This window comes from Neomonachus schauinslandi, chromosome X, assembly GCF_002201575.2.
Source record: "Neomonachus schauinslandi chromosome X, ASM220157v2, whole genome shotgun sequence".
Taxonomy (NCBI): Eukaryota; Metazoa; Chordata; class Mammalia; order Carnivora; family Phocidae; genus Neomonachus; species Neomonachus schauinslandi.
In genome coordinates this window covers 56,457,114-56,484,612 of record NC_058419.1, presented here as the reverse complement: position 1 = coordinate 56,484,612, position 27,499 = coordinate 56,457,114, and the positions used below count along the sequence as shown (strand labels likewise).

Here is a 27,499-nt window from a genome sequence, read left to right as displayed (position 1 = left end):
GATTGTTTCTTGTAGATCTGTGAAAACACTGTTGGAATTTTGATAGGGATTGCATTAAATATGTATATTACTTTGCACAGTAGACATTTTAACAATATTTGTTCTTCCAACCCATGAACATGGAATGTCTTTCCATTTCTTTACACCATCTTGAATTCCTTTTATCATTGTTTCATAGTTTTCAGAGTATAAATCTTTCATATCTTTGGTTTATTCTTAGATATTTCATTGTTTTTGGTGCAACTGTAAATGGAACTGTCTTCTTAATTTCTCTTTTGGCTGCTTCATTATTGGTGTATAGAAATGCAACAGATTTCTGTACATTGATTTTGTATCCTGCAACTTTCTTGAATTCATTTATCAGTTCTAGTAATTTTGGGTACAGTCTTTCGGGTTTTCCATATATAGTATCATGTCATCTGCAAATAGTGAAAGTTTTACTTCTTCCTTACTGATTTGGATGCCCTTTTTCTTTTTGTTGTCTGATTTCTGTGGCTAGGACTTCTAGTACTATGTTGAATGTAGTGGTGAGAGTGGACATCCTTGTGTTATTCCTGATCTTTGGGGGAAAACTCAGTTTTTCACCATTGAGTATGATGTTCGCTGTGGGTTTTTCATATAAGGACTTTATTATGTTGAGGTATGTCTCCTCTAGACCTACTTTGTTGAGGGTTTTATCATGAATAGATGTTTAACTTCATCAAATGCTTTTTCTGTGTCTACTGAAATGATCATATGATTTGTATCCTTTCTTTCACTGATGTGATGCATCACATTGATTGATTTGCATATAGTGAACCACCCTTGGATCCAGAAAATAAATTCCATTTGATCGTGATGAATGATTTTTTTTAAGGTATTGTAGGAGTTGGTTTGCTAGTATTTTGTTGGGGATTTTTGCATCTATGTTCATCAGAGATACTGGCCTCTGGTTTTGTTTTATTGTGGTGACTTTATCTAGTTTTGTTATCTGGGTGATGAAGCCCTCAAAGAATGAATTTGGAAGTTTTGCTTCCTGTTCTATTTTTATAATATTTTTAGAAGAAAAGGAATAAACTTTTCTTTAAATGTTTCTTAGAAATCACCTGTGAAGGGCGCCTGGGTGGCTCAGTTGGTTATGCGACTGCCTTCGGCTCAGGTCATGATCCTGGAGTCCCGGGATCGAGTCCCGCATCGGGCTCCCTGCTCGGCAGGGAGTCTGCTTCTCCCTCTGACCCTCCTCCCTGTCATGCTCTCTGTCTCTCATTCTCTCTCTCTCAAATAAATAAATAAAATCTTAAAAAAACTCTTCATTAAAAAAAAAAAAGAAATCACCTGTGAAGCCCTCTGGTCCTGGAGTTTTATGATTATTGGTTCAATTTCATTGCTGGTAATCAGTCTGTTCAAATTTTCAATTTCTTCCTGCTTCAGTTTTGGTAGGTTATGTGTTTCTAGGAATTTATCCATTTTTCCTAGGTTGTCCAATTTGTTGGCATATAATTTTTTGGGAATATTCTCTTACAACTGTATTTCTGTGGTGTTTTAGTTGTGATTTTGAGTCCTTTTTTTGGTAAGTCTGGCTAGAGATTTATCAATTTTATTTATTTTTTCAAAGAACCAGGTCCTGGTTTCATTGATCTGTTCATCATGTTTCTGTATCATATATTTCTGCTTTAATCTTTATTTCCTTCCTTTTGCCAGTTTTGGGTTTTGTTTGTTCTTTTGGAGGCTCCTTTAGGTGTAGGTTAGGTTCTTTATATGAGATTTTACTTTGCTGCTTGAGGTAGGCATGTATTGTAATAAAGTTTCCTCTTACAACCACTTTTGCTTCATCCTAAATGTTTTGAACCATTGTGTGTTCATCTTCATTTGTTACCATGTATTCTTTCATTTCTTCCTTGAATTCTTCATTAACCCATTTATTGTTTAGCAGCATATTATTTAACCTCCATGTATTTGTGCTCTTTCCAGATTTCTTCTTGTGGTTGATTTTCAGTTTCACAAAATTGTGGTCAGAAAAGATGCATGGTGTGGGATGATGGCAATGGAGTATGAGGACCGTAGGAGCACTCTGTCCCACAAATACAAGTAGCTAACTACCAAATCACCCTAAATACTCCAGAAATCACCCTGCAGACTTACAGAACAAACTCCACAACTAAAGGTAGAAAAAAGGCCACACAAAAGAAGGCTGGAAGTGCAAAGACATGTTTTGAGAGAGAAAAGGATTGTGGATGCTATGGTGGGGAGGGAGTAACAGGTGCAGAAGGTTGAGAGATGGACTAACACACAGGGGAGCCCATGGGGAAAACAAATCCCCATAGCAATTGGCTTAGAGTGAGAAGAGTCGAATTTCATCAGTCCTTGCAACCAGCAGGGCATAATTCTACAGTTTTAAAGGTAAGTGGGCTTGGCTGGGGGAGAACTGGAGGGCACTGTGCTGCTGTTGGAGAAGGCAGTACAAACAGTCCACGGACATACAGCATGGAAACAGTGATCTGAAGAGCCCCTGAGCAACAGAATGGGCAGGTTATCTGATCATCTTGGAGCATATCCTAGAGAGGCAGTGTTCATAGACTCCCCTCTGGGAACAAAGAACTAGCAGGTGCCATTTCCCTCCCCAATCCCTCAGCAGAAGCACAGAGCCACCTGCTGGAAGTGGCACAGTGCTGACACTGGAGACCTAACTTGCTTACATCAAGCCCTGCCCTCCACCCCCCAGTGCTCCAGCGGAACCAACCTTCCAAGTCACTAGCATCAGTCCCAGAGAGGGACGGCCCCTACCCCAGAAGACCAGCCCAAATCCCTGCCCACACCACAACTCCACACCCAGGAGTTCTGAAGGGGCTTGGTTCCAGCAGCACTGCTGAAAGGTCTCATTTCACACAGACCAGAGCACATCTAACTGAAACTCGCCATATTCAGGACAAGGACCAAACATTATCCACAACAGGCAAAGCGAACCTCCACTGGCGAAGGCATGAAGGATAAAGCAAACACAAGAGCAGAGCACACAAAGCAGACACTGGAGACATTCCCTGAAGCACCAGGCCCTGGGTAACAGCAGAAACTGCACTAAGGGCACCACAGGACTTCTTCTTCATAAGGCCATTACCCTGAAGAACAGGAGACACAGTTGACTATCCTAACACATACAAGCAGGCACAGACACTTACACAAAATGCGAAAACAGAGGAATTTGTGACAAATGAAAGAAAAGGACAAGACTATGGCCAGAGAGCACTGCAAAGCACTCCAGGACCTCTTCCTCATAAAGCCACTATTTTCAAAAGCAGAAGATATACCTCACTTTCTTAACACAAAGAAACAGACACAGAGAGGTAGACAAAATGAAGAAACAAAGAAATGCATCCCAAATGAAAGAACAGGACAAGGCCACAGGCCAAGATATAAGCAAAACAGATATAAGTAACATGCCTGATAAAGAATTTAAAGTAATGATCATAAAGATACTCACTGGACTTGAGAAAAGAAGACATGAGTGAGACTGGTAAAACAGATAAGAAATAACACAGCGGAGACGAAGAACTCAATAAACAAAATGATAACAGGCTTGATGGAATGAACAGCAGGCTGGAAGAAGCAGAGCAACAAATTAATGAACTAGAAAAGAGAGTAATGGAAAGTAATCAAGATGAAAAAGAAAAAAATTATGGAAAACGAGAATAGACTTAAGGAACTCTGGGACTCCATCAAACATAATAACATTTGCTTTACAAGAGTCACAGAAGAGAGAAAAAAGGGGGTAGAAAATTTATTTGAAAAATAATAGCTAAAAAAAAAATAATAGCTAAAAACTTCTCTAATATGGGGTAGGAAACAAATATCCCAATGAAGGAGGCACAGACACCCCCAACAAAATCAACAAAAGCAGATCTATACCAGACATAACGTAATTAAATTGGCAAAATACAGATATTAAAAAAAGTATTTAAAGCATCAAGAAAAAGAAAACAGTTAAATACAAGGTAAAACCCATAAAGCTATCTGAGGATTGTTCAGCAGAAACTTTGCAGGCCATTAGAAAGTTGCATGATATATTCGAAGTGCTAAATGGGAAAAATTTGGAGCCAAGAATACTCTATCCAGGAAGGTTATCATTCAGAATAGAAGGAGAGACAGTTTCCAAGACAAACAAAAAACTAAAGGAGTTCATGACCACTAAACCAGCCCTACAAGAAATTTTCAAGGGGACTCTTTGAGTGGAAAGGAAAGACCAATATTGACAGTATGAAGGTAGAAAACACAAAAGTAGTAAAAATGACTATTTCTGTAAAAAGTCAGTCAAGGATGTAAAAAATGACACCACATACCTAAAACGTAGGGAGGAGAGGAGTAAAGAATGGGTTCAAACTAAAATGACCCTCAGCTTAATACAGACTGCTACATGGAGATGTTATATACAAAGCTAATGGTAACTACCAATCAAAAACAAGTGCAAAGAATAAGGAGAAAGAAATCCAAATATATCACTAAATAAAACCATCAAACCATGAAGGAGAAAAAGACAAGAAAGGACCAGAGAAAATATCCAGAAACAACCACAAAAGCAGTAATAAAATGGTAATAAATACATATCTATCAATAATTACCTTGAATGCAAAAGGACTAAACACTCCAGTTAAAGGACATAGGGTGACAGAATAGATAAAAAGACAAGACCCATCTATATGCTGCCTACGACAGACCTATTTTACACCTAAAGACACCTTCAGATCGAAAGTAAGGGGATGGAGAAAAAGTCACCATGCAAATGGATGTCAAAGGAAGCCAGATTAGTGATACTTATAAGAGACACACTAGGCTGTAATACAAAGAAGGACACTATATAATAATAAAGGGTACAATCCAACAAGATGATAAAACAATTGTAAATATTCATGAACCCAAATACATAAAAGTTAATAACAGACAAAATAATTAATAATAATACAATAATAGCAGAGGAATTTAACCCCCCACTTACATAAATGGACAGATCATCTAAACAGAAAATTAACAAGGAAACAATGCCTTTGAATGACACACTGGAGCAGATGGACTTAACATATACGAATACATATGATATATTCAGAACATTCCATCCTAAAGCAGAATATACATTCTTTTCAAGTACACACAGAACATTCTCCAGAATAGATCACATATCAGACCACAAAACAAGCCTCAACAAATTTGAAAAGATGAAGTTATACCAAACATCTCTTCTAAACACAACATCATAAAACTCTAAGTCAACCACAGGGGGAAAAAATCTTGAAAGACCACAACTACAGGGAGGTTATAATAACATGCTACTAAACAATGAGTGGATCAACCAGGAAATAAAAGAAAAAATAGAAAAGTACATGGAAACAAATGTAAATGAAAAGACAGCGGTTCAAAACCTTTGGGATGCAGCAAAAGCTATTCTAAGAGGGCAATTTAAAGCAATGCAGGCCTACTTCAAGAATAAAGAAAAATCTCAAAGGAACAATCTAACCTTATAACTAAACAAGCTAGGAAAAGAACAAACAAAATATAAAACCAGCAGATGGAAAGAAATAATAAAGATTGGAGCAGAAATAAATGATGTAGAAAAAAAAATAGAACAGATTAACAAAATGAGCTGTTTCTTTGAAAAATTAATAAAATTATTAGCCACTAGCCAGACATATCAAGAAAAAAAGAGAAAGGACTGGAATAAATAAAATCACAAATGAGAGAAGAGAAATACTTACCAATACCACAGAAACACAATTACAACAGAATATTATGAAAAACTATATGCCAACAAATTAGATGACCTAAAAGAAATTGATAAATTCTTGGAAACATATAACCTGCCAAAACTGAAACAGGAATAAATAGAAAATTTGAACAGAGTGATTACCAGCAACTAAAATTTAATCAGTAATCAAAAAAGTCCCGATAAACAAAAGTGTGGGACCAGATGGCTTCACAGGTCATTTCTACCAAACATTTAATGAAGAGTTAATGTCTATTCTTCTCACACTATTTCAAAAAATAGAAAAGGAAAACTTCCAGTTCATGCTATGAGGCCAGTATCACCCTGAGACTAAAATCAGATAAAGATAACATAAAAAAAGAAAACTACAGGCCAATATCTCTGATGAACACAGATGCAAAAATCCCCAACAAAATCCTAGCAAACCGAATCTAATAACACATTTAAAAAAATCATTCACCACAATCAAATGGGATTTATTTGTGGGATGCAAGGGTGGTTCAATATCTGCAAATCAATCAAACCGATAACATTACATCAATAAGAGAAAGAATACAAACCATATAATCATTTCAATATACACAGAAAAAGCATTTGATGAAGTACAACATCCATTCATGATAAAAAACCTCAACAAAATAGGTCTAAAGGAGACATACCTCAACTTAATAAAGTCCTTATATGAAAAACCCACAGCAAACATCATACTCAATGGTGAAAAACTGAGAGTTTTTCGCCAAAGATCAGGAATAACACAAGGATGTCCACTCTCACCACTTACATTCAACATAGTACTAGAAGTCCTAGCCACAGAAATCAGACAACAAAAAGAAATAAAGGGCATCCAAATCAGTAAGGAAGAAGTAAAACTTTCACTATTTGCAGATAACATGATACTATACATGGAAAACCCGAAAGACTGTACCCAAAACTACTAGAACTGATAAATGAATTCAATAAAATTGCAGGATACAAAATCAATGTACAGAAATCTGCTGCATTTCTATACACCAATAATGAAGCAGCCAAAAGAGAAATAAGAAAATAGTCCCATTTACAACTGCACCAAAAACAATAAAATATCTAGGAATAAACTTAACCAAAAGTGTGAAAGATTTATACTCTGAAAACTATAAAACATTGATGAAAGAAAATGAAGACGACACAAACAAATGGAAAGACATTCCATGTTCATGGGTTGGAAAAACAAATATTGTTAAAATGTCTATACTATCCAAAGCATTCTACAGTTTCAATGTAATCCCAATCAAAATGCCAACAATATTTTTCACAGAAATAAGAACAAATAATCCTAAAATTTGCACAGAACCACAAAAGATCCCAAGTAGCCAAAGCAATCCTGAAAAAGAGAAATAAAACTGGAGGTATCACAATTCCAGTTTTTAAGTTATACTACAATGCTGTAGTAATCAAAACAGTATGGTACTGGCACAAAAATAGACGCACAGATCAATGGAACAGAATAGCAAACCCAGAAATAAACCTACAATTATATGGTGAATTAATCTTCAACAAAGCAGAGGAATATCCAATGGGAAAAAGAGTCTTTTCAATAAATGGGGTTGGGAGTAGTGCATGGTAACATGCAAAATAATGAAACTGGACCACTTTCTTATACCATACACAAAATAAATGCAAAATGGATTAAAGACCTAAATGTGAGTCCTGAAACCATAAACATTCTAGACGAGAACACAGGCAGTGACTTCTCTGACATTTGTGGTAACATTTTTCTAGATACGTCTCCTGAGGCAAAGGAAACAAAAAGTGAACTATCTAAATAAAAAGCTACTGCACAGTGAAGGGAACAATCAACAAAACTAAAAGGCAGCCTATGGATTGGGAGAAGATATTTGCAAATGACATATCTGATATAGGGTTAGTATCCAAAATATGTAAAAAACTTACTAAACTCAAGACACTAAAAACAAATAATCCAGTTAAGAAACAGACAGAAGCCATGAATATACTTTTCCAAAGAAGACAGAGATGGCCAATAGGCACATGAAAAGATGCTCAACATCACTCACCATCAGGGAAATGCAAATCAAAACCACAATGAGATACCACCTCATGCCTGTCAGAATGGCTAAAATCAACAACACAAGAAACAAAAAGTGTTGGCAAGAATGTGGAGAAAAAGGAACCCTCTTGAACTGTTGGTGGTAATGCCTATTGGTGCAGCCACTGTAGAAAACAGTATGGTAGGTTCCTCAAAAAGTTAAAATTAGAACTTCCATAGGACCCAGCAATTGCACTACTGGGTATTTACCCAAAGAATACAAAAACACTAATTCAAAGGAATACATGCACCACAATGTTTATAGCACCATTATTTTCAATAGCTAAGATATGGAAGCAGCACAAGTGTACATCAATTGTAAATAGATAAAGAAGATGTGGTATGTATGTATACACACAATGGAATATTATTCAGCCAGTAAAAGAAATAATGACAATTGCATGACAACTGCAATGACATGGATGGAATTAGAGACTATAATGCTAAGTGAAATAAGTCAGAGAAAGACAAATACCATATGATTTTATGCATATATGGAATTTATGAAACAGAAGAGACAAAGGGAAAGAAAGAGAGACAAGGTAAGAAACAGACTGTTAACTAAAGAGAACAAACTGATGGTTACCAGAAGGGAGGTGGGGGGGATGGGTAAAATATGTGATGGGGATTAAGGAGTGCAATTGTTGTGATGAGCACTAGATGATGTATGGAACTGACAAATCATAATACTGTACACCTGAAACAAATAGAACACTGTATGTTAACTATCAGGAATTAAAATAAAAAATAAGAAGAAAAGATGAATGGTGTGACTTAGATCTTGTTTAATTTGTTGAGACTTCTTTTGTGACCTGATATTTGATCTGCAGTGGAGAGTATTCCATGTACACTTGAAAAGAATATATATTCTGCTGTTTTAGGATGGAATGTTCTGAATATACCTGTTAAATTCACCTGGTCCAGTGTGTCATTGTTTCCATGCTGATTTTCTGTTTGGATGATCTGTCCATTGATGTAAGTAGGGTGTTTAAGTTCTCTACTATTATTGTATTACTACTGATTAATTCCTTTATGTTTGTTATTAACTGTTTAATGTATTTGGGTGCTCCCATGTTGGGTGCATAAATACTTACAACTGTTATATCTTCTTGTTGGATTGTCCCCTTTATTATTATATAATGTCCTTGTCTCTTGCTACAGTCTAGTTTGTCTAAGTACTGCTAGTCTGGCTTTCTTTTGACATCCCTTTGCTGGATAAATGTTTCTCTATCCCCTCACTTTTAACTGCAGTTTCAGTAAAGACCATGACAGCATCCTGGATTTTGACCCCTCCCCAGCAGTAATGAGACACTGGGGTGGTGTCAGCGGAGGCCTAATGGAGGTTCAGGACTCCCACCACTGCCTGAGTAATGAAACTATTCTCCTCTCCCATCCTGTCAATGAAGACCATGTGAGGAGCAGTAACAAGGCACTCCTGTGCTCTTCCTAGACAGGGTGGAAATCAGTGGAGGCCTACTAGACAGCCTACACTATAATCACTCTGCAGTAATGAGGAAGTTCTCCAACCTCCAGGTACCATGATTCATTGTTTGCATACAAATAATACTTTTGAATTAAAAAAAGGAACAGAGCTTCAGAGACATGTGGAACTATAATGAAAGTTCTAATATACATGTCACATGAATCCCAGAAGAAGAAGAGAAAGAGGATAAGGCTGAAAAATATTCAGAGAAAAAAAGGATGAACATTTTCTGAATTTGGCAAAAGATATAAACCTGCAAATTCAAGAGGCTACATAAATGTCAAATAGAATAATTCCAAAGAAATCTATGTCAAGACACATCATATTAAAACTTCAAAATTAAAGACTAAGAAAAATCTTGAAAGCAGCCTGGGGTGGGGGGGAGCACAGTACCTACAGGGGAAAAACAACTCAAATAACAGAAGATTTCTCATTAGAAACCATGGAGGCCAGAAGGAAGTACAGCTTATCATGGACTACTACTCAGCAATAAACAGGAATGTACTATTGATACATGCAACAAGTTGGGTGAACCTTAATTATACTGAGAAAAAAAACAACAAAAAGTCAAAAGATTACCTATTGTTTTAAATAAAAAAAGAAAAAAATTAAAAAAGAAAAAAAAGATTACCTATTATATGACTCATTCTATATGACATTGTCAAAATGACAAAATTACTGAGATAGAAAACAGATTAGTGGCTGCCAGGGATTAGGTAACTAGTGTGAGGAGGGAAGGATATAGCTATGGCTATAAATGGGCAATACAAGGGATCCTTGTGGTGATGGTCGTTTAAGAATCTACACATGTGATAAAATCACATATGCACATTAGAACAATGTCAAACTCCTGGTTTTGACATTGTACTATAATTTGGTAAAATATAACTATTGGAAGAAACTGGGTGAAGGGTACATGGGACTTCTCTGTACTATCTCTGCAAATATCTATGAATCTATAACTGCAAAACAAAAAAAAACTATACACTTTGACCCAATAATTCCACTCAGTTTTTAAAAAACAATGGAATTTCACAAATATTTGTTTATTAGGCTGTTTTTTATAGGACTATGAAGTAAAAAATTTTCAAAACTCTTTATCTCAACAGCATGGGATTAAATAAAAATGGTATACCCACAATCACTGAAAATATCATCGACATGCAAAAAGATTTTTGTTGTATTAAGTCTTTTTAAAAAGCAGATTATAAAACAATATATAAAATAGTATTGCATATTTATGGAAATATATATGTATACACATATAAAAAGCAAGATAAAGAAATACACACCAAGTGTTTATCATCTATGGGTAGAAGGATTATAGTAATTTTACTTTTTTTATATCTTTCAAACCATCAATAGTGAGTATGTATCATTAGACTGGGCATACAAAAATATTTCAAACAGAAAAATAAAATAAAATAAATTTATAAAAAAGTTTACAAAAATATTCACTAACATAAAATAAATGTAATTTAGAAAACCAAAGATGAGTGTAGTTTTACTTTATATCTAAGATACTAACACAGATAAAAAGACATGAAAAAAAACGGTTAAGGTAATAGGGAAAATAATGGTAACTGTCATGGTAAAAATTTACTTAATTCACAAATCACTATATAAGGTAGAAAACCATCAGTGAGCTACTTTTCAAACTGAAATTTAGGATTACAGCAATAAGGGACAAGTTTTCTTCACTCTTCCTGCTGGCAACAAGCTCCCAATTCTCTGTTTAACTACATTTCTGACATCTTTTAGTAAGTAGTAGTTCTACATTTGAAGACATAGTCATGTTTTCACTGACTATGCCAAACCAGATTAGTCTTCTGCTTCTCATAATTCATGTAACAGTTTGAATAAAACAATATAAATTTACAGAGTTTTAAAAAATCTAGCTAATGACATTGTTGCTTCCCTCCTATGAATCTCTACAGTCCACTGTTTTTTGGTACTGATCTGGTGGTACTTTCATATTCTGCCTCTTACAGCTACTTTTGTGTTTGTCTTATCTGTTCCAGTAGATTGAGTCCCCTAAGGTTAGGCCTATGTCATACTGATCTTTACCTATCCTGAAATGTCTAGAATACACTGCACACAGTTAATACTGTCTTGTTCTATTAGGTGTGCAATAAGATTATGAACATTTCAAATCAGGCATGCCACCCTCTGCTTTTTGTAATCCCTACAGTACATAGTTTAGGTCTAGGCATAATGATATCCAATGTATCCTTGCTGATTTCTACTTAGTGAAACACCTTTAAGAAATACCTTCTACAAGCATGGTATCTGACAGTGTTAGAGACGGAAATTTTGATACATATTGGTAAAAGAACATGAAGTAGTACCTAACTTTAGACTCATAAAAAAATAGAGGATTTACATATGGTAGAAGTTCATAAACTGGATTAAGAATTCTAAGGAAAAGCAAAGAAGAAAACTAACAGTAGAGAAAATAAATTTTGTGAAAGTATATTCCTAATAAGCTTAAGTAAAATTACAGAAAGAACTGGAAAGTCACAGCAATTCTTTCCCTGGAGGGTTTATAAATTGTGCCTATGAGATGTAGCCACAAACATGATTAGAGGCAAGGGGAAGGTATAAAATGACTTACTGTATGAACATAAAGCGTGTGAACAAATAGTGTGAATAAAAAAATATATGGCAAAACTATAAACAGAACCCAGACAACTTTATCAATGGCTGCCCCCCTTTACTTCCTCAACAAGCACACAAGACGACTAAATTCTACTGTGCTTACATGTGCCTTTCATGCATGTCATTGTTGAAGGACACAACTCAATGACTCGAACAGCAAAAGTTCCTGGTTCCTCTCCTGGCACTGTCAAAATGGAAATCTAAAAAGTGGAAACAAAATATTAGACATAGCTGGTAGATCTCATTTTCATTATTCTATCATTAAGGAGCAGTTTACTTTCAAACTGAGTGTCTTTTCTCAAACTCCATTGATGTTTGAAAAAATTTAACTTGTAAGGGTTTAATTTAGAACAGAATTTGAAACATGTAACATGAACATGTGTCCGAACATCAAATTTCTGCATTATTTATATACTTATATATCATATACATTGCATTCATATAATTCATAGACAATGAATATTTCAAATATCTTTAATATTTAATTCTTCACTTATTTTCAAAGGATTCAATTATGACTTATTTCTGAATTGTATACACTTCAGTATTTGAAAACAGATCATATTAAATCAATTTTGATTATTCATAATGGCTAAAAGCAGATATAGAGTACTAAAATTTAAAAATGTTATAAATCCCAAAGATATTGAAATAAGCAAAGATACCAAAATGTTTCAAAATGAAGGTCTTCAAATTAATTTAAGGACTCCATTAATAAAATTAGAAACCCAGAATTTAGAGTAAAGTGGAAAATTATTTTTAAGTAACGTTTATTGATATGCAGTATGCTGATATGCTATAGGCACTACTAATATATTACATGGCTTTATACTTACAACTTTAAATGACCATCAGGTCAATGTTTCTCTATAAAACCAAAAGTTTCAATATGAATTCTCAATAATCTTCCATCTGAAGAAACTATATCCTCTCATATATAAAATACTTGCCAAAAGGTAAAGCCCTATTTATACTTTTATCTGTGAGCACTAAATGCCTAGATTTTGACTGGTGATGTCACATTGATAGCCCACACAGGAAATGCCTACAAGTTTTCAAAACAGAAATTCTTTTAATAACCCTGACTATTCTACTATCATATTCCTCGTAAGTCCATTTTGGGGTTTAGTATGTCTCAAAAACTTTGTTCTCCATATTCCTCTTAACTCCCTTTTGCTACTGGCTGTCCATGATACAAAATGTTGTACCTTAAAGAGAGAGGAACCACTAAAACATGAATCTAATGTTGTACAACAATTATCAAATGATTATGACTAAAAACATGTGCATAACCAGAAAGGTATCTTAGGGACTGCACCAACATGGAAGTTCAGGCATACCACATTTTATTGCACTTCTCTCTACTGCACTTTGCAAATACTACATTTTTTTTTTTTTTTTACAATTGAAGGTTTGTGGCAACCTTGCATTGAGCAAGTCTATTGGTTTTTTCCAACAGCATTTTGCTTACTTCATGTCTCTGTCACATTTCGGTAATTCTCACAATATTTCAAACTTTTTCATTAATATATTTGTTATGGTGATCTGGGATCAGTGATCTTTGATGTTACTATTGTAATTGTTTAGGGGCTCCATGAACTGTGCCCATATAGAATAGCAAATTTAACTGATAAATGTTTTGTGTGCTCTGACTGTTCCACCAACCAACTATTCCCCAGTCTCTACCCTCTCCTTGGGCCTCCCTATTCCCTGAGACACAATGATATTGAAATTAGGCAAATTAATAACCCTATAATGGCTTCTAAGTGTTCAAATGAAAGGAAGAGTCACACATCTCTCATTCTAAGTCAAAAGCTAGAAATAATTAAGCTTAGTGAGAAAGGCGCATTGAAAGCCGAGATAGGCCAAAAGCCAGGCATCTTGTGCCAAACAGCTAGCCAAGTTGTAAATGCAGAGGAAAACTTCTTGAAGGACATTAAAAGTGCTACTCCAGTGAACATGAGAATGATAAGAAAGGGAAACAGCCATATTGCTGATACGGAGAGTTTCAGTGGTCTGGATCAAACCAGCTAAAACATTCCCTAAGCCAAAACCAAATATAGAGCAAGGCCCCAACTCTTTTTAATTCTATGAAGGCTGAGAGAGGTGAGAAAGTTACCGAAAAGTTTGAAGCTTAGCCAAGTTGGTTCACGAGCTTTAAGGAAAGAAACCATCTCCATAAAGAAGTGCAAGGTGAAATAGCAAATACTGATATAGAAGCTGCAACAAGATATCCAGAAAATGTAGCTAAGATAATTCATGAAGGTGGCTACATGAAAGTACAAATTTTCCAGGTAGATCAGTCTTCTATTGGAAGAAGATGTCATCTAGGGCTTTCATAGCAAGAGAGAAGTCAAGACCTGGCTTCAAAGTTTCAAAGGACAGGCTGACTTTAAAGGCTACTGTAGCTGGTGACTTTAAGTTGAAGCCAATGCTCATTTACCATTACAATAATTCTAGGGCCTTTAAGAATTATGCTAAATCTACTCTCCCTGTGCTCTGTAAATGGAACAACAAAGCCTGGATGACACAACATGGTTTACTGAGTATTTTAAGCTCACTGCTGAGACCTACTGCTCAGAAAAGATTGCTTTTAAAATATGAATGCTCATTGACAGTGAACCTGGTCACCCGAGAGTTCTGATGAAGATGTACAAGATTAATGTTGTTCTCATGCCTGATAACACAACATATTTTCTGCAGTTTATGGATCTAGGAGTAATTTTGACTTTGCCATAGATTGTGATTCCTCTGATGGATCTGAGCAAAATAATTTGAAAACCTTCTGCAAAGAATGCACCATTCTAGATGCCATTGAGAACACTCATGATTAATGGGAAGAGGTCAAAATATCAAAATTAATAGGGGTTTGGAGGAAGTTGGTTCCAACCCTCAGGAATGACTTTGAGGGGTTCAAGACTTCAGTGGAGGAAGTAACCGCAGATGTGGTGGAAACAGCAAGACAACTAGAATTAGAAGTGAAGCTTGAAGAAAGGACTATATGGCTGCAATCTCATGATAAAACTTTAATAAATGAGGAGTTGCTTCTCATGGATGAGCAAAGAAGTGTTTCTTGAGATGGAATCTACTTCTGACAATGATGTTGTGAAGATTGTTGAAATGACAACAAAGGATTTAGATATGACATAAACTTAGTTGATAAAACAAAACAGATTTTGCTGGGACTGACTCCCAATTTTCAAAGAATTTCTCCTGTGGGTAAAATGCCATCAAAAAGCATTGTATGCCAGAGAAACCATTCATGAAAGGAGAGTTAAATGATGCAAAAAAGATAATATTGTCTTATTTTAAGAAATTGTCATAGTCACCCAAACCTTTAATAACCACCACCCTGATCAGTCAGCAGCCATCAACATCAAGGCAAGACCCTCCACCAGCAAAAAAGATTAGAATTTACTGAAAGCTCAGAAGATGGATGCAGTGTTTAGAAATAAAGCATTTAATTAAGGTAAGTACATTTTTTAGACATAATGCTATATTGCACACTTAATAAACTACAGTGTAGTTTTAGTAAACATAACTTTTATATGCACTGGGAAACCAAAAAAATCATTTGACTTGCTTTATTGTGAAATTTGCTTTACTGCGGTGGTCTGGAACTACTCACAATATCTCTGAGGTATGCCTGTATTTCTTCTGTTTCCTACAACCATCATGTCTAATTTTTAAAAATTTAAATACAGTCAGTAATTCCCTACCCCAGTACCTTCTGTGTCCTAAACTGAGAAGGTACTGTCTTAAATCTCATAGAGATTAATAAAAGCCATCAAAAGGGAATTCCCTCAATCCTCTAATACCACTTTCATAAAATTTATCTAAACTTACACCTATTCTTTTCTCTAAGTCTCATTATATATGCTTCAAAAATTGAAAGAGGAAAAGACCCATGTAGGAAACAAAGAAAAGCATACCAAATGTGTATTTTAGACTGATCACTCTGATAGCTCTGTGGAGGATGGATCTGAAGGAGACAAGATGAAAGGCAGAACAAAAAGTTAGAAGGCAGAAATAATGAGGTCCAAAACCAGAGCAGTGAAAATAAGGACTGAGAGGAAAAGCAGATTGTAGCAACTTCTAGAAAGTACAATGAGAGGACCTGGAGGCTCAGGAGATACCAGAGATGGGAGGAAGTTGTTAGTTGGAAGGATGTCAATGCTTTTCATTAAGGTAGGGAGCACTGGATGAGTAGTTTTGAGAGGGAAGATGGTGAGTTCAGCTCGGAGTATGTTCAGTTTGAGGGGCCTTTGAGATAGATGTCCAGCAGGAAGTTTGGCCAACATTCCTGGGAGATACAGAAATGGCTGTCACCAACATTTACGCAGAGTTAGAACCATGAGAGTATATGGAGTCAAGCAGCAAGTGTGCACAGAGCAAGAGATAATGTGGGCTGAAACAAGAACCTGAGGAGCCCCAACATTTAAGAGGAGGACAGAGCCCACAAAAGAAGCAGAGAGGGAATATTCAGAGAGTTATGAGGAGAACCAGGAAAGCAGTGTCATGGAAGTCAAAAAAGGGAATAATCAACATTGCTAAATGTACCAAAAAAGACAAAAACCAAAACAATGTCCTGTGGTCCTGACCATTATAAAGTTATTAATAAACTTAGCAAGAAAAATTGTGGTAGAAACGTGGAGATAGAAGCTGGGTCTAGAAATGAATGAGAGGTAAGGAGCTGGAGGCAGCAAGTATAGATACTGTCTTTTTTTTTTTAAGATTTTATTTATTTATTTGACAGAGATAGAGAGCACAAGCAGGCAGAGAGGTAGGCAGAGAGAGAGGGAGAAGCAGGCTCCCCACTGAGCAAGGAGCCCGATGCGGGGCTCGATCCCAGGACCCTGGGATCGTGACCTGAGCTGAAGGCAGCCGTTTAACCGACTGAGCCACCCAGGTGCCCCAGCAAGTATAGATACTGTCTTAAAAATGCTGACAAGAACAGGTGAGAGATTGGATACAATTAGAGATGGGGGCAAAGTCAAAGGAGAATTTTTTTTGTTTCTTGTTTTTGTCTTTTTAATTTTTAGTTTTGGAACAGAAAATGCTAGTACATGTGTATAGGTTTGAGGGGAAGGTGCCAATAGCAGCGAAAGCCTGAAGACACAGGAGAGAGAGCATACAGGGTGGTGTGCGTGTGTGTGTGTGTGTACGTACGTACGTACACGCGTGAGAGCCAACAGCATTTGTGAAAGGGGCTGCTGGCCTTGGACAAGGAGGGGAGCCCCCTCATTAGTCTCTGTACTTGTGCATTAGTTGTGGGTGCTGGGGTAGGGGCTCCAGGGTCACTGTGCTTAGTAGGTGGCCTTGCTTTTCTTAGTGAAGCAGGGGGTGAGGTGAAAGAGCTAAAAGAGAGAAGGGTGGGTAAAATAGTAAAGATTTGGATGAGGCAATGAAGGGAAAGGGAGACGGAGCTATCTGAGGCCAGTGGAAAAACTAACTGGTAGTAGGCAGAGGGTCCAGATGAATGAGGTTGGCAACCCCAACTCTGTGGCTGTGCCAGTCTGTCTGGTTGTGTGGTTTTCTCAAGTATCCCTCTGTAATCCAGATGTAGATTATAGCCTCATCCAGGGACAGGATTTTCCTCTGTGGGTGCAGTAGAACATGGCTACATGGGAATTGAAGGTATTGGGGGAAGGGCAGTTCAGAAGATTAACCATGGGGTCTAGGACATGGAAAAGGAAGAGGGCAGAAAGAAGCTGGTAAACTGGGAGGAAAAAGAGGGGACAAGGAATTGTAGGTCTCTTAACAGGTCAACGAGCAGACTGGGTGAGGGTAAGAGAATGGAAGAGCTGAAAGGATAGGGGCAGATTAATGCCACTGTATACCCATAACCTCCAGACTCAACTGGGCCATCGATGCTGTGCAGCCATCTGACCATGAGATAGGTCACTCTCCAACTCCTCACAGTTATTACTGTATATCCTTCTTTGAGCTTTGACCTGTTAAGCACTCTTATACCCTCATTCTCAGGAGATGACCTCACTTTGTAATTTAAAGAGTAAATGGAGGGGCTCCAGGGTGGCTCAGTCAGTTAAGTGCCTGCCTTTGGCTCGGGTCCTGATCCCAGGGTCTTGGGACGGAGCCCTGAGTCGGGCTTCCTGCTCAGCAGGTAGTCTGCTTCTCCCTCTCCCTCTGCCCCTCCCCTGCTCGTGCTCTCTCTCTTGCTCACTCTCAAATAAATAAATAAAATCTTAAAAAAAAAAAAAAGTAAATGGATCCTATCAGATGGGAACTCCCAGACCTACAACAGTCCTGCATTCACCCTCTTATTTCAAGATGCCTCACATCCCATCTAAGGGCAATGCTTTTTACCTGTTCTCTGAATCCCATCCTCCCCAGCCTTTACCTGGACCTTGCTGCATTGTCTTCCTTTTCTCCTGGGTATCTTCAACCTTTCCTTCCCTCTCTACTAGCTCCAGCATCAGCTGAAATATACACAAATCTTTTAAAGAAAAGAAAAGCCTTCTTCACTTCCACATCTCTCTTCCTCTTTCCTACTCTTCACAGCTCAGCTTCTACAGAATTGTCTATTTTCTCTCTTCATTTAATGCCTCCCTGTCATTCTTCAACACACTCACAAAGCTTATAGTTTACTGGAAGATACAGACAAGGTAACTGGTAATTATAGGACAGTGTGATGAGCACTACAATAGCTGCTGTACCAGTCCTTGCTCACGCTTGTCACACTTAACTTAAATAGCTACTATTTATCTGTCTATATCTATATCTTCCAGACTGCAAACTATAAGGGCAGAGATGCTATCATGGTTAGCACTGTCTTCAGATCTCAGCACACTGGATGGCATGTAAAAGACACTCATTGTTTACTGAATAATCATTCAATATTTATTAATTAAAGTATTTATGCTCATATGCATAGCAAACATTTGTTTTATATATCAGAAAGCTTCTAACTTAAGGAATGTTTGGAACCTATTTTTAGCAGTAGCATATAGAAAAGGTCTGAGAGTCATACTAAGTAAGCTGATTTTATCAGTCACTGTGTAATCAGAAGAAGGGGCATACTTCTTGGAATTTAAGAGTTCAGACTGAGGAAAAACCATAGGCATAAAGACATTCCTATAGAATTGGCAGTGAGGAGAAGGAAGAGGGTACTGAAAGGAACAATGGTGATGAGGAAACATTAGAACCAGAAGTGTGTGCGGTACTCATTCACACCAGGCCTAATGGTAAGCTTACCACCACTGTTCTAGGGTTGGTTACCATAAAGCCTTTTCCTCCAAGAGTTTTAAATGTATTCTCTGGGGATTCTCTTTTTCTCCCCATAACAATATATTTTCAATTTCATAGAATAACTGTCAAAAACTAGGATTTAGTCCAATTTCCATAGAATAAAAATATTATATAAGATGTAATTATTTATCCTGCTGGAAGGAAATCTTTAAGAAACCAGTATTATTACAGAATTGACATTATGTATTTTTTAAAAAATGCATTAAATACATTAGCACATATGGCTTAATACATTTTATTTCACCAATATTAATTTATACATAATACCATGTAGATTAGGTTAGCAACATTTATTAAAAAGTACAGGACTAAAATTACCTGTTGATCTGAATCCATTTTTAGTACAGATCTGTCTGTAATCAGGACTGACCTGGAAATCTGCCTGTAATGCACAAAACAGTTAATCAGTGATTCAGATTCCACAAATAAGTTTCATTTATAGTTATATAACTACCATATTTCAAAGATTTAAGTCATGATAAAAGTGTTGCCTCCTCAAGCCAAGTCAAACTCTAATCTTTTCTTGGCTCATCGAAGGGAGAATATTGTGGGGGCATCTGGGTGGCTCAGTTGGTTAAGAGTCTGCCTTCAGCTCAGGTCATGATCTTGCATGGGGCTCCCTACTCAGCGGGGAGTCTGTTTCTCCCTCCCCCTCTGCCCCCACCCCACTCGTGCTCTCTCTCTCTCTCAAATAAGTAAAATCTTAATAAAAAAAAAAAAGGGAAAGGAGGACATGTGACCTGCAGACCAACCCCAGCTGATACAAAGGAGTCAAAATTAGACTGGACTCCCCTACAACCAGACTCAGTGGATATACTGGATATATCTTTGGTTTGGTACACATTTGTATCTAACTTGAAGAACACAGTCATACAGAAGTGTCAATATAATCACACAGATAAATTTTCCAATGTTTCACCTTCCCTTAGACAGTGGGTGGAGGGGTGCCTTACCGGTATTGTACATGTGAGCATGTGTTCTCAGAAAAGTAACTGTCCTCCACAAGGAAATGCTTAGAGATTATTCTCTGACCAAACTGATCTATGATTGCTTTACATCTACAAAGAAGATAAACATAGCAAAAAAGCTCTCATTAATGATTACACAATTGAAAAATAAACTTCATCAGCTACAATTTTGAATCTGAAACCAATTTCTTAGAAGACAATTTAAAACAGTATACAATTTCACATTTTGACATAAAACTGACACTAAATTACAGAATATATATTCTTGTTGCTTCTCTGAAATCTTTAAACTATAAACATAGAATAGAATTTAAGTATTTATTTTGAATACCATTAATAAGAATAATGTTAGTATAAGTATTACAGTATAAGCATAAGCTTTCTAATGTTTAGGAATATAGAAGCTTTTCTTTTGTTTAGAAAAGGCTTTTTTCCCCTTAATAGATCTAAGAAAAGGAGAGAAAAGTTGATTAAATATCTTGTTATATCATTCACAGTCTGTAAAAGTCACTAAAGCCTTTTTATTTTTGTTAAGTGTTGCTTTCTCTTTTGTTCAAGAATAGCTATCTGGTCACACATGTGATAACGCTTTAAACAAACAAAAAAAGAGGGATAAAGCTTCTTTTAGTATGTTTCTACTTTACTTCAAAGGATGATCAAAAAAGATTTCTTTCAAGTGCTATTTCTAAATAAGGAAAACACTTATGCATGGACATTATCAGGTCTCTGTCACGTGATATGTGTTGGGACAATGAATCATATAGAACCCTCCACTGACCTTCTTTCAATGTGTCTAGATAAAAGGATGAAAATTAGAATCCCTCTCCTTGCAGTGCCACAAGTTATAAATGTACTTTATAGGGCTCATTATCCAAACTAATGGACTAAGGGCAACATCCTTGAAATGGACTTAACAGTACTGACAAAGCCAGTATGTAATATCTCAGGAATGATATGCAAATGGCTGCATGGCTTTTTATTATGAAAATATCACAATTTACTTTTGTCACAGCTTCTCCTTTTGGGATCAGAATTATTTTATTAGAAATACATTTGTATGTTACTCCTCATAAAATGCAAGTAAATAATTTCAAACTTATACCATATTTTAAATATACTGATATAAATTAAAATATGCTATATCACTCTAAAAATAAGCCAATTAAGAGATATTTACCAGGCATAAAACAAAATGATGAACACCCAAGACCGACAGTAAGAGAAATTTAATGTGTATTTCCTAAAGGCAGATTATGATATGTTCATTCTTGAATAAATGACATGCCACTGTTGTCAGGACAGACTGTGATACTTCATAATGTTAGATATACATAATACATATTTTAACCAATTAGCCACATATTAATACATGCTATATTACATTATTATTTATGTGATTTTTTTCCCATTTCACCTCCAATTCCTTTCTCTTCCCCAGTTGTTTCTATGCATATGTCCTCACATTTCATTAAACTAGAGCTTTTGCCTTATAAAATACTTAACTGAACAGATATAAGGTATTTATACCTAGATATAGTATTTTCCAAAATAATTATTTAAAAACTGAAAAGATAAGTTACTTACTCAGTATCCTGTTTTAATACATTCACATACAATTTAAAACACAAGGTACTTTAGGCAATGGAGAAGAGAAATCTGATGATCCATCATTAAACACTGATCCCTATTTGTCCTGGAAGCACTGACAAGCCTTTTTCTTACCTTTAAGTCAGAAACTATAGAAGTCAAGAGGGAATAATCTGGGCAGAAAAAAAGAGGGTGTTATAATCTATATCTTGATAGGGATTTGGGTTATTCAGATTTGTCATTTATCAAAACTCAGCTACTGAGCACTTAAGATTTGGGCACTTCACTGTATGTAAATTTTACTTCAAAAGGAAAGGCTATAAATAAATATTAAACTCTTAATGATAGGCATGCCAAGGTATTTAGGGGAAATTGTATTGATATCTGGAATTTACTTAGTGAAATTCTTAAGAAAGGTGAACAGATGGATAGAGGAATAAATATTTGGGTAGAAACATGATTAAGCAAGTAATATATTAAGATGCTAATTATAGAATCTGGGTTGTGGATATACAAATATTCATCCTGGAATTCTTTCAACATTGGTGTAGATTTGAAAATTTTCATCATAAAATGTTGGAATAAAATTGGTGGTGGGGGGGTGGTGTTAGTATAAAGCCTGGACTCTTAGTCTAAGTCTTCGCAAAGGACTCCCATTTAAATAAACCACACCATTAAATCTGGCCCTCAAGCTACTGGAGATCTTGTTTTGTAGGCTTCCAAACACTAACAGGGCTGCTTTGGTGGTAGCTACACCCTTGGTGACAGGTAGAAACTGGTTTCAGAAGTTATGGTATTAGAAAGAACTACTAGTACCACTCAAAAGGGAGGTAAGGGTGTAGGAGGATTAGGGAGTATATAGGTCAATATACCAATAAATGTGCCTACTTATGCTGAAGCTTTCTAGATGAAACAGTGATTCTCAGAAGAGGAGGAGGAGGAGAAGGAGGAGGAAGAGGGAGCAAATCAGAATCACACCTGGGGGACTTTTTCAAATTATAAGTACCCCTGGAGATTCTGATAAACTCCCAAATCCCGGGGAAAAATCACTGTCGAGCATGCCACTGTTACTGTTGTAGTTTTAGGCTGTGCTAGGTAGAGAAAAGTCAAGAGCTATTGCTACAAAAAAAAAAAAAAAGGTGATTTCTGCAGAAATTGATGTGATGGTCACATATGCCCAATCTGGTAGATGATGGTAACAACTCACCTGATAGTCTTACTCTGAAGTACTAAGGCTCTAGGCCTGAGCAAGGCTGTTCAAACCAAAGCATGTTTAAGTAAGGAATAAGGTTTGTTTTCCCCCCAGATACTTGACTTACTATCATATATTAGGCCTAATTAGGAGAAAAATGAAGAAAGGAATATTAATTTGGGACCGAGACTTAGACTTTGTACTATAAAGATTAATATAAAAAATTAGGTGACACTTAAGTAATGGAAAATAGCACAATGAAACAGTACTGCCAGAGACATTAAAACACCCTTCCACATAAACCTGAGGAAGCCATTAAAGATTAACAGTATTCTGGATTTAGTTGAGGGCCTTGCTGAGCTTCATAAATAGTAAACTGAGGAGGAACACGATAGGAGTTCTCAATTACGGAGACACAAGGACCAGGCTGATCGTAAGAATCACTGAGTCCAGACAGAACATTTCTAGAGGTGAGTTTTCCAAATCAAAAATCACAACAGTTATTCAATTCTTGGTTCAATGATATGAGGACATATACAGCAAAATGATAAGGAAGAAAATGCTCAGCAAGATGAAAACTCTTTATCTGGAATTTGGCCCAGAAGAGAAATATAACATTATAACAAGTATCCAATGTCTATGATTTTCAGAATATCCCAACTAACTGTATGATAAGAAATGCAGCAATCACATGAAATAATAATACATAATTAAGAAAAATTGAAGATCCCCAATCATTAAAGGAAACAAAATAATTCTCTCTATTCACTATGCCCTTCCATGCTTTCTAAAACACATTAGTTCAAATGTCACCTCTTCAATAAAACGATTCCAAATGCTTATCATTCATTTTTCTTGGGTAAAAATCCACTCCAATAGTTTCAAATACATTAACAGATAGATAACTCCAAATCTATGATTCTGTGTTCTGACCAATCCCAAGCTCTGTATCCATATTTTTAACTGTGTCTTATCTATTTCTTTTTGTGTTTCTCAATGTGTTTCTGGATAGACTCCAAACTCTTTTTAAACCTAGCATACCCCTGGGGCACCTGGGTGGCTCAGATGGTTAAGTGTCTGCCTTTGGCTCAGGTCATGATCTCCGGGTCCTGGGATCAAGCCCCACATCTGGCTTCTGGCTCAGCGGGTAGTCTGCTTCTCCCTCTCCCTCTGCCTCTCTGCCTGCTCATGCTCTCTCTATCTCTCTGTCTCAAATGAATAAATAAAATCTTTTTATAAAATAAATAAACCTAGCATACCCCAAACTGAGTTCATCATGACTCCTTACCTGTTTCCCCCCTTGGAATACCTATCTCATGTAATGACATGACCAGCAGTCAGGTTCCCTAGCTTAGAAACTTTCTTCCCATATCTAATCTGCTACTCAATTTTGATTCTACCTTATAAAGATTTCTTGAAAGTAGCTTCTTTTCTTCATCTCTACTATACTGCCTTAGACTTGTGTTTAGTCTAATAAGATAATGGACTGCTAGCAAGTCAGTAGCTCATTTGTTTGATGTAAATGACGGCATAACAATCATGTGCCAAGCATGTTCTAAGATATAAGAATAAAAATATCTTATCCTTAAGGAGCTCCCAATATAATGAAGATGCAGACACAGGCAACTGTAAGATAATACCCAAGTCCAGGGATAAGAAATGAGGACAGGACATCATGAGAGTACTAAGGGAAGATATCTAACTAAGCTTAGGGGGTAAAGGTGGAGTATCAGGGAATGCTCCTCAGAGAAAGTGGTAACGTTAGCTGCTTTTAAAGGATGAAAACTAGTTAAGCAAGCAAATAAGAAGAACATTTCAGGTAGAAGGGCAGCATTTGCAGGGGTACAGAGGCAAATGAGAAAAGTACAGGGATCCACATACAGTTCAGTGTTAAATGACAATAAAATGGAAGCAGGGAGGGAAGAGAGATGAGCTTAGAAAGGCAGGCAGAGGCCAGATCCCAGAGCCTCACATGTCATGTAAAAGGGTCTTACACTTTATTCAGAAGTGATATAAAGCCACTGAAGCTTTTTACACAGGGAGGGACAGAGCTAGATCTGCATAATGAAAAGATCTCAATGTGTAATTATCTCATTAATTTATTTTTCTTTAATGTTCCCCAGTAGACTCTAAGCTCCATGCAAACAAAGACCATGATTGTCTTGTTCTCGGCTATATTCCTAGCACATGAGACACAGAAAACAACTAATACTTGTTGCATGGATGGCTAATGGATGGATAGGCAATGGAAGTATTCCATGCATGTGAACAGTGTGGAGACAAAACCAAAGATTCAAAATCTCTGATTTAGGAGGTAAAAGAATCTCTTATCATCAAAGTGTTTCTTCCAAATCACTGCCAGAATTGATAACTTAAACTAGCAAATCTAATCGTGTTATATACCCACTTAAAACCACCACTGATAACAGTCCAAAGTCCTTAGCTTCGGCACAGAAGGATCTTCAGGATATATCTCCTCCATGGGATTCCAAAGTATCCAATTACATTAACAATTGCAACTAGCTAACATGTACTGAGCTCTTACTATGTGTAACAAATGGTTCTATCTGCTTTATTTGTTAATAATCATAATAACCAAATAAGGTAGTTACTTTATACAGAAACTGGAGCACAGGGAGGTTAAACAACTTTTAAAGTCCATTCAGTTAGTAAGTGGGGAAGCCGGGATATACATCCAGGTCTATCTGACTTTACAGACTGCTCTGTTTATTGCTCTCTTTGTACACGAAGGCAAGGTACATGTTTTATTCATCCCGTTATTCCCATAAAACTAGCATGGAGGTTGGAGGTTGCTGGAGGTTAAATGTATAGAATATTATCACTACCATTTTACAAATGAGACATGCTAAAATCAGAAATTCAGCAATTTTCCTACAATGACTAATGGTAGTAAGATCAGTCACCCCACATGCTCTAACATACTATTCATTACTAACTTCCAAGTATCTGGAAAAGGTATAGTTATTCCTGACATCAGAAAAAAAGATCTCTCTAAGAAATACTCACAGCAGGAATTCTAGCAAGTGAGACAGCTGAAGTACAAAAGAACAAAAGAACAGCAGCTGAAGTAATCAGATTCAGACTACTGGTTACAGACATATCTAGTCCAAGGTCATCCATACCCTACCCCAGTATCAAATACTATACTGCTAAATGGACAGATCTGCTTTATAGGAGTTTTACACAGTCAACACAGCTGCAAAGAAAAAGAAAGCTGCTCAACAAGAGCATTCAGTGTTTCTAGAAACAGTCAACAGAGGGGTCCAGTATTAGAATTTAGTGACAGGGTATAGAAAAGAATTGTTGATATCTGTCCTCTGAAAATTGAAAAGCAGAGCCAATGGATAATATAGCAAAGAGAGCACACTCAATGTGGCTCTCAGGAAAAGCAAACTAAACAAAAATGAAAAATAAGACCTATCTGAAAGTAAGTATGGTTAATATTCTATATTTCTTTCAAAGTTTGTACAATACATTGATGTGTAATCACCACACTGAATTCAATGCTATGATCGTTTATGCTTCTACAGCTTTACTCAATGGATGGTAAAAAGAAATCACCAGAAGATTATCATCAGATTTTTAAGATTCATTCATTCATTTAACACACAGCTACCGAGTATAATGGGTGATATGAACCTGCTTTGCTTCTGGACATACAGTCATGAGATCCTGACTTTTCTTACATAGAATTTACAATCGTACAAGGGGACCTGGCTCAGGGGGCCAGCAGAGGGTTCTGATCTAGCCTGTGGAATCAGGAAATAAACTTAGACCTTAGAACTCAAGCATGAATAGTTCTTCGCTACACCAAAGGGAATGCCAAGTGTTCCACACAGAAAAACAGGAAAAGAGAGCAATCTAAGACCATAAGGAGACAAATGCAAATCATTGCTGATTTCTTTATTAATATTCTAATTACACTTAAAATAAACAATTTAAAGTTTAAGTGAACTTGGGTTCCTTAAAAAGAAATGTATGTTGGATATGTCTAAATATTAAGTTCAAGATTTTTTCCCTCAAAAAATTATCCCTCACTTTATAGTCAAGTCCTGACAAATTAACTCCTATTGATGTGGGAAACAAAGGCAAAAGAAATGTAACTTAAATTAAAATCTCCTTACAGCTTGCAGCCCACTGATAGGTACCTGAAACATTCAGAGCATGATCTTCCTCAACGAACTCATGGCTGCCTTAGTGTCTTCATGTTTCAAAGTAACCTTATCTTGGCAGCAGCTGGCCCCTCAAGGTCCTGATAGCCTTGCTTCCGGATTCCTTGGAGACTTGTGCTATCCCTAGCCCCCACTAATTAAAAAATATACAGTCACTCCTCACAATTCCAGTATAGCTCTTTCTGCCCACAGGTCCTGTCTCATAAATAGGGAAGGGGTTAAGGTATAGGTAGGAGAGATAGGAGGCCCCTGACTCCCCTGACTAGGCTCTAAAACTATTCCCGGCAGGTGGAGACGCTGAGAAGAAGCTGAACAAGAGATAAGGGAACAAACCAAGA

At 36.5% G+C, this 27,499-nt stretch overlaps 1 protein-coding gene across 1 annotated transcript in view; it reads right to left on the bottom strand.

Annotated features, from left to right (window-relative positions):
* Window positions 1–27,499, bottom strand: part of CHM (CHM Rab escort protein) — a 209,070-nt gene that overhangs the window by 44,830 nt on the left and 136,741 nt on the right. The window contains exons 10-12 of the mRNA XM_021691815.1: window positions 20,175–20,279; window positions 19,540–19,603; window positions 12,056–12,152 (exon numbers count right to left, since the gene is read on the bottom strand). Coding sequence (XP_021547490.1) covers window positions 12,056–12,152; window positions 19,540–19,603; window positions 20,175–20,279 — 266 coding nt within the window. The remainder of the gene's footprint in view (window positions 1–12,055; window positions 12,153–19,539; window positions 19,604–20,174; window positions 20,280–27,499) is intronic.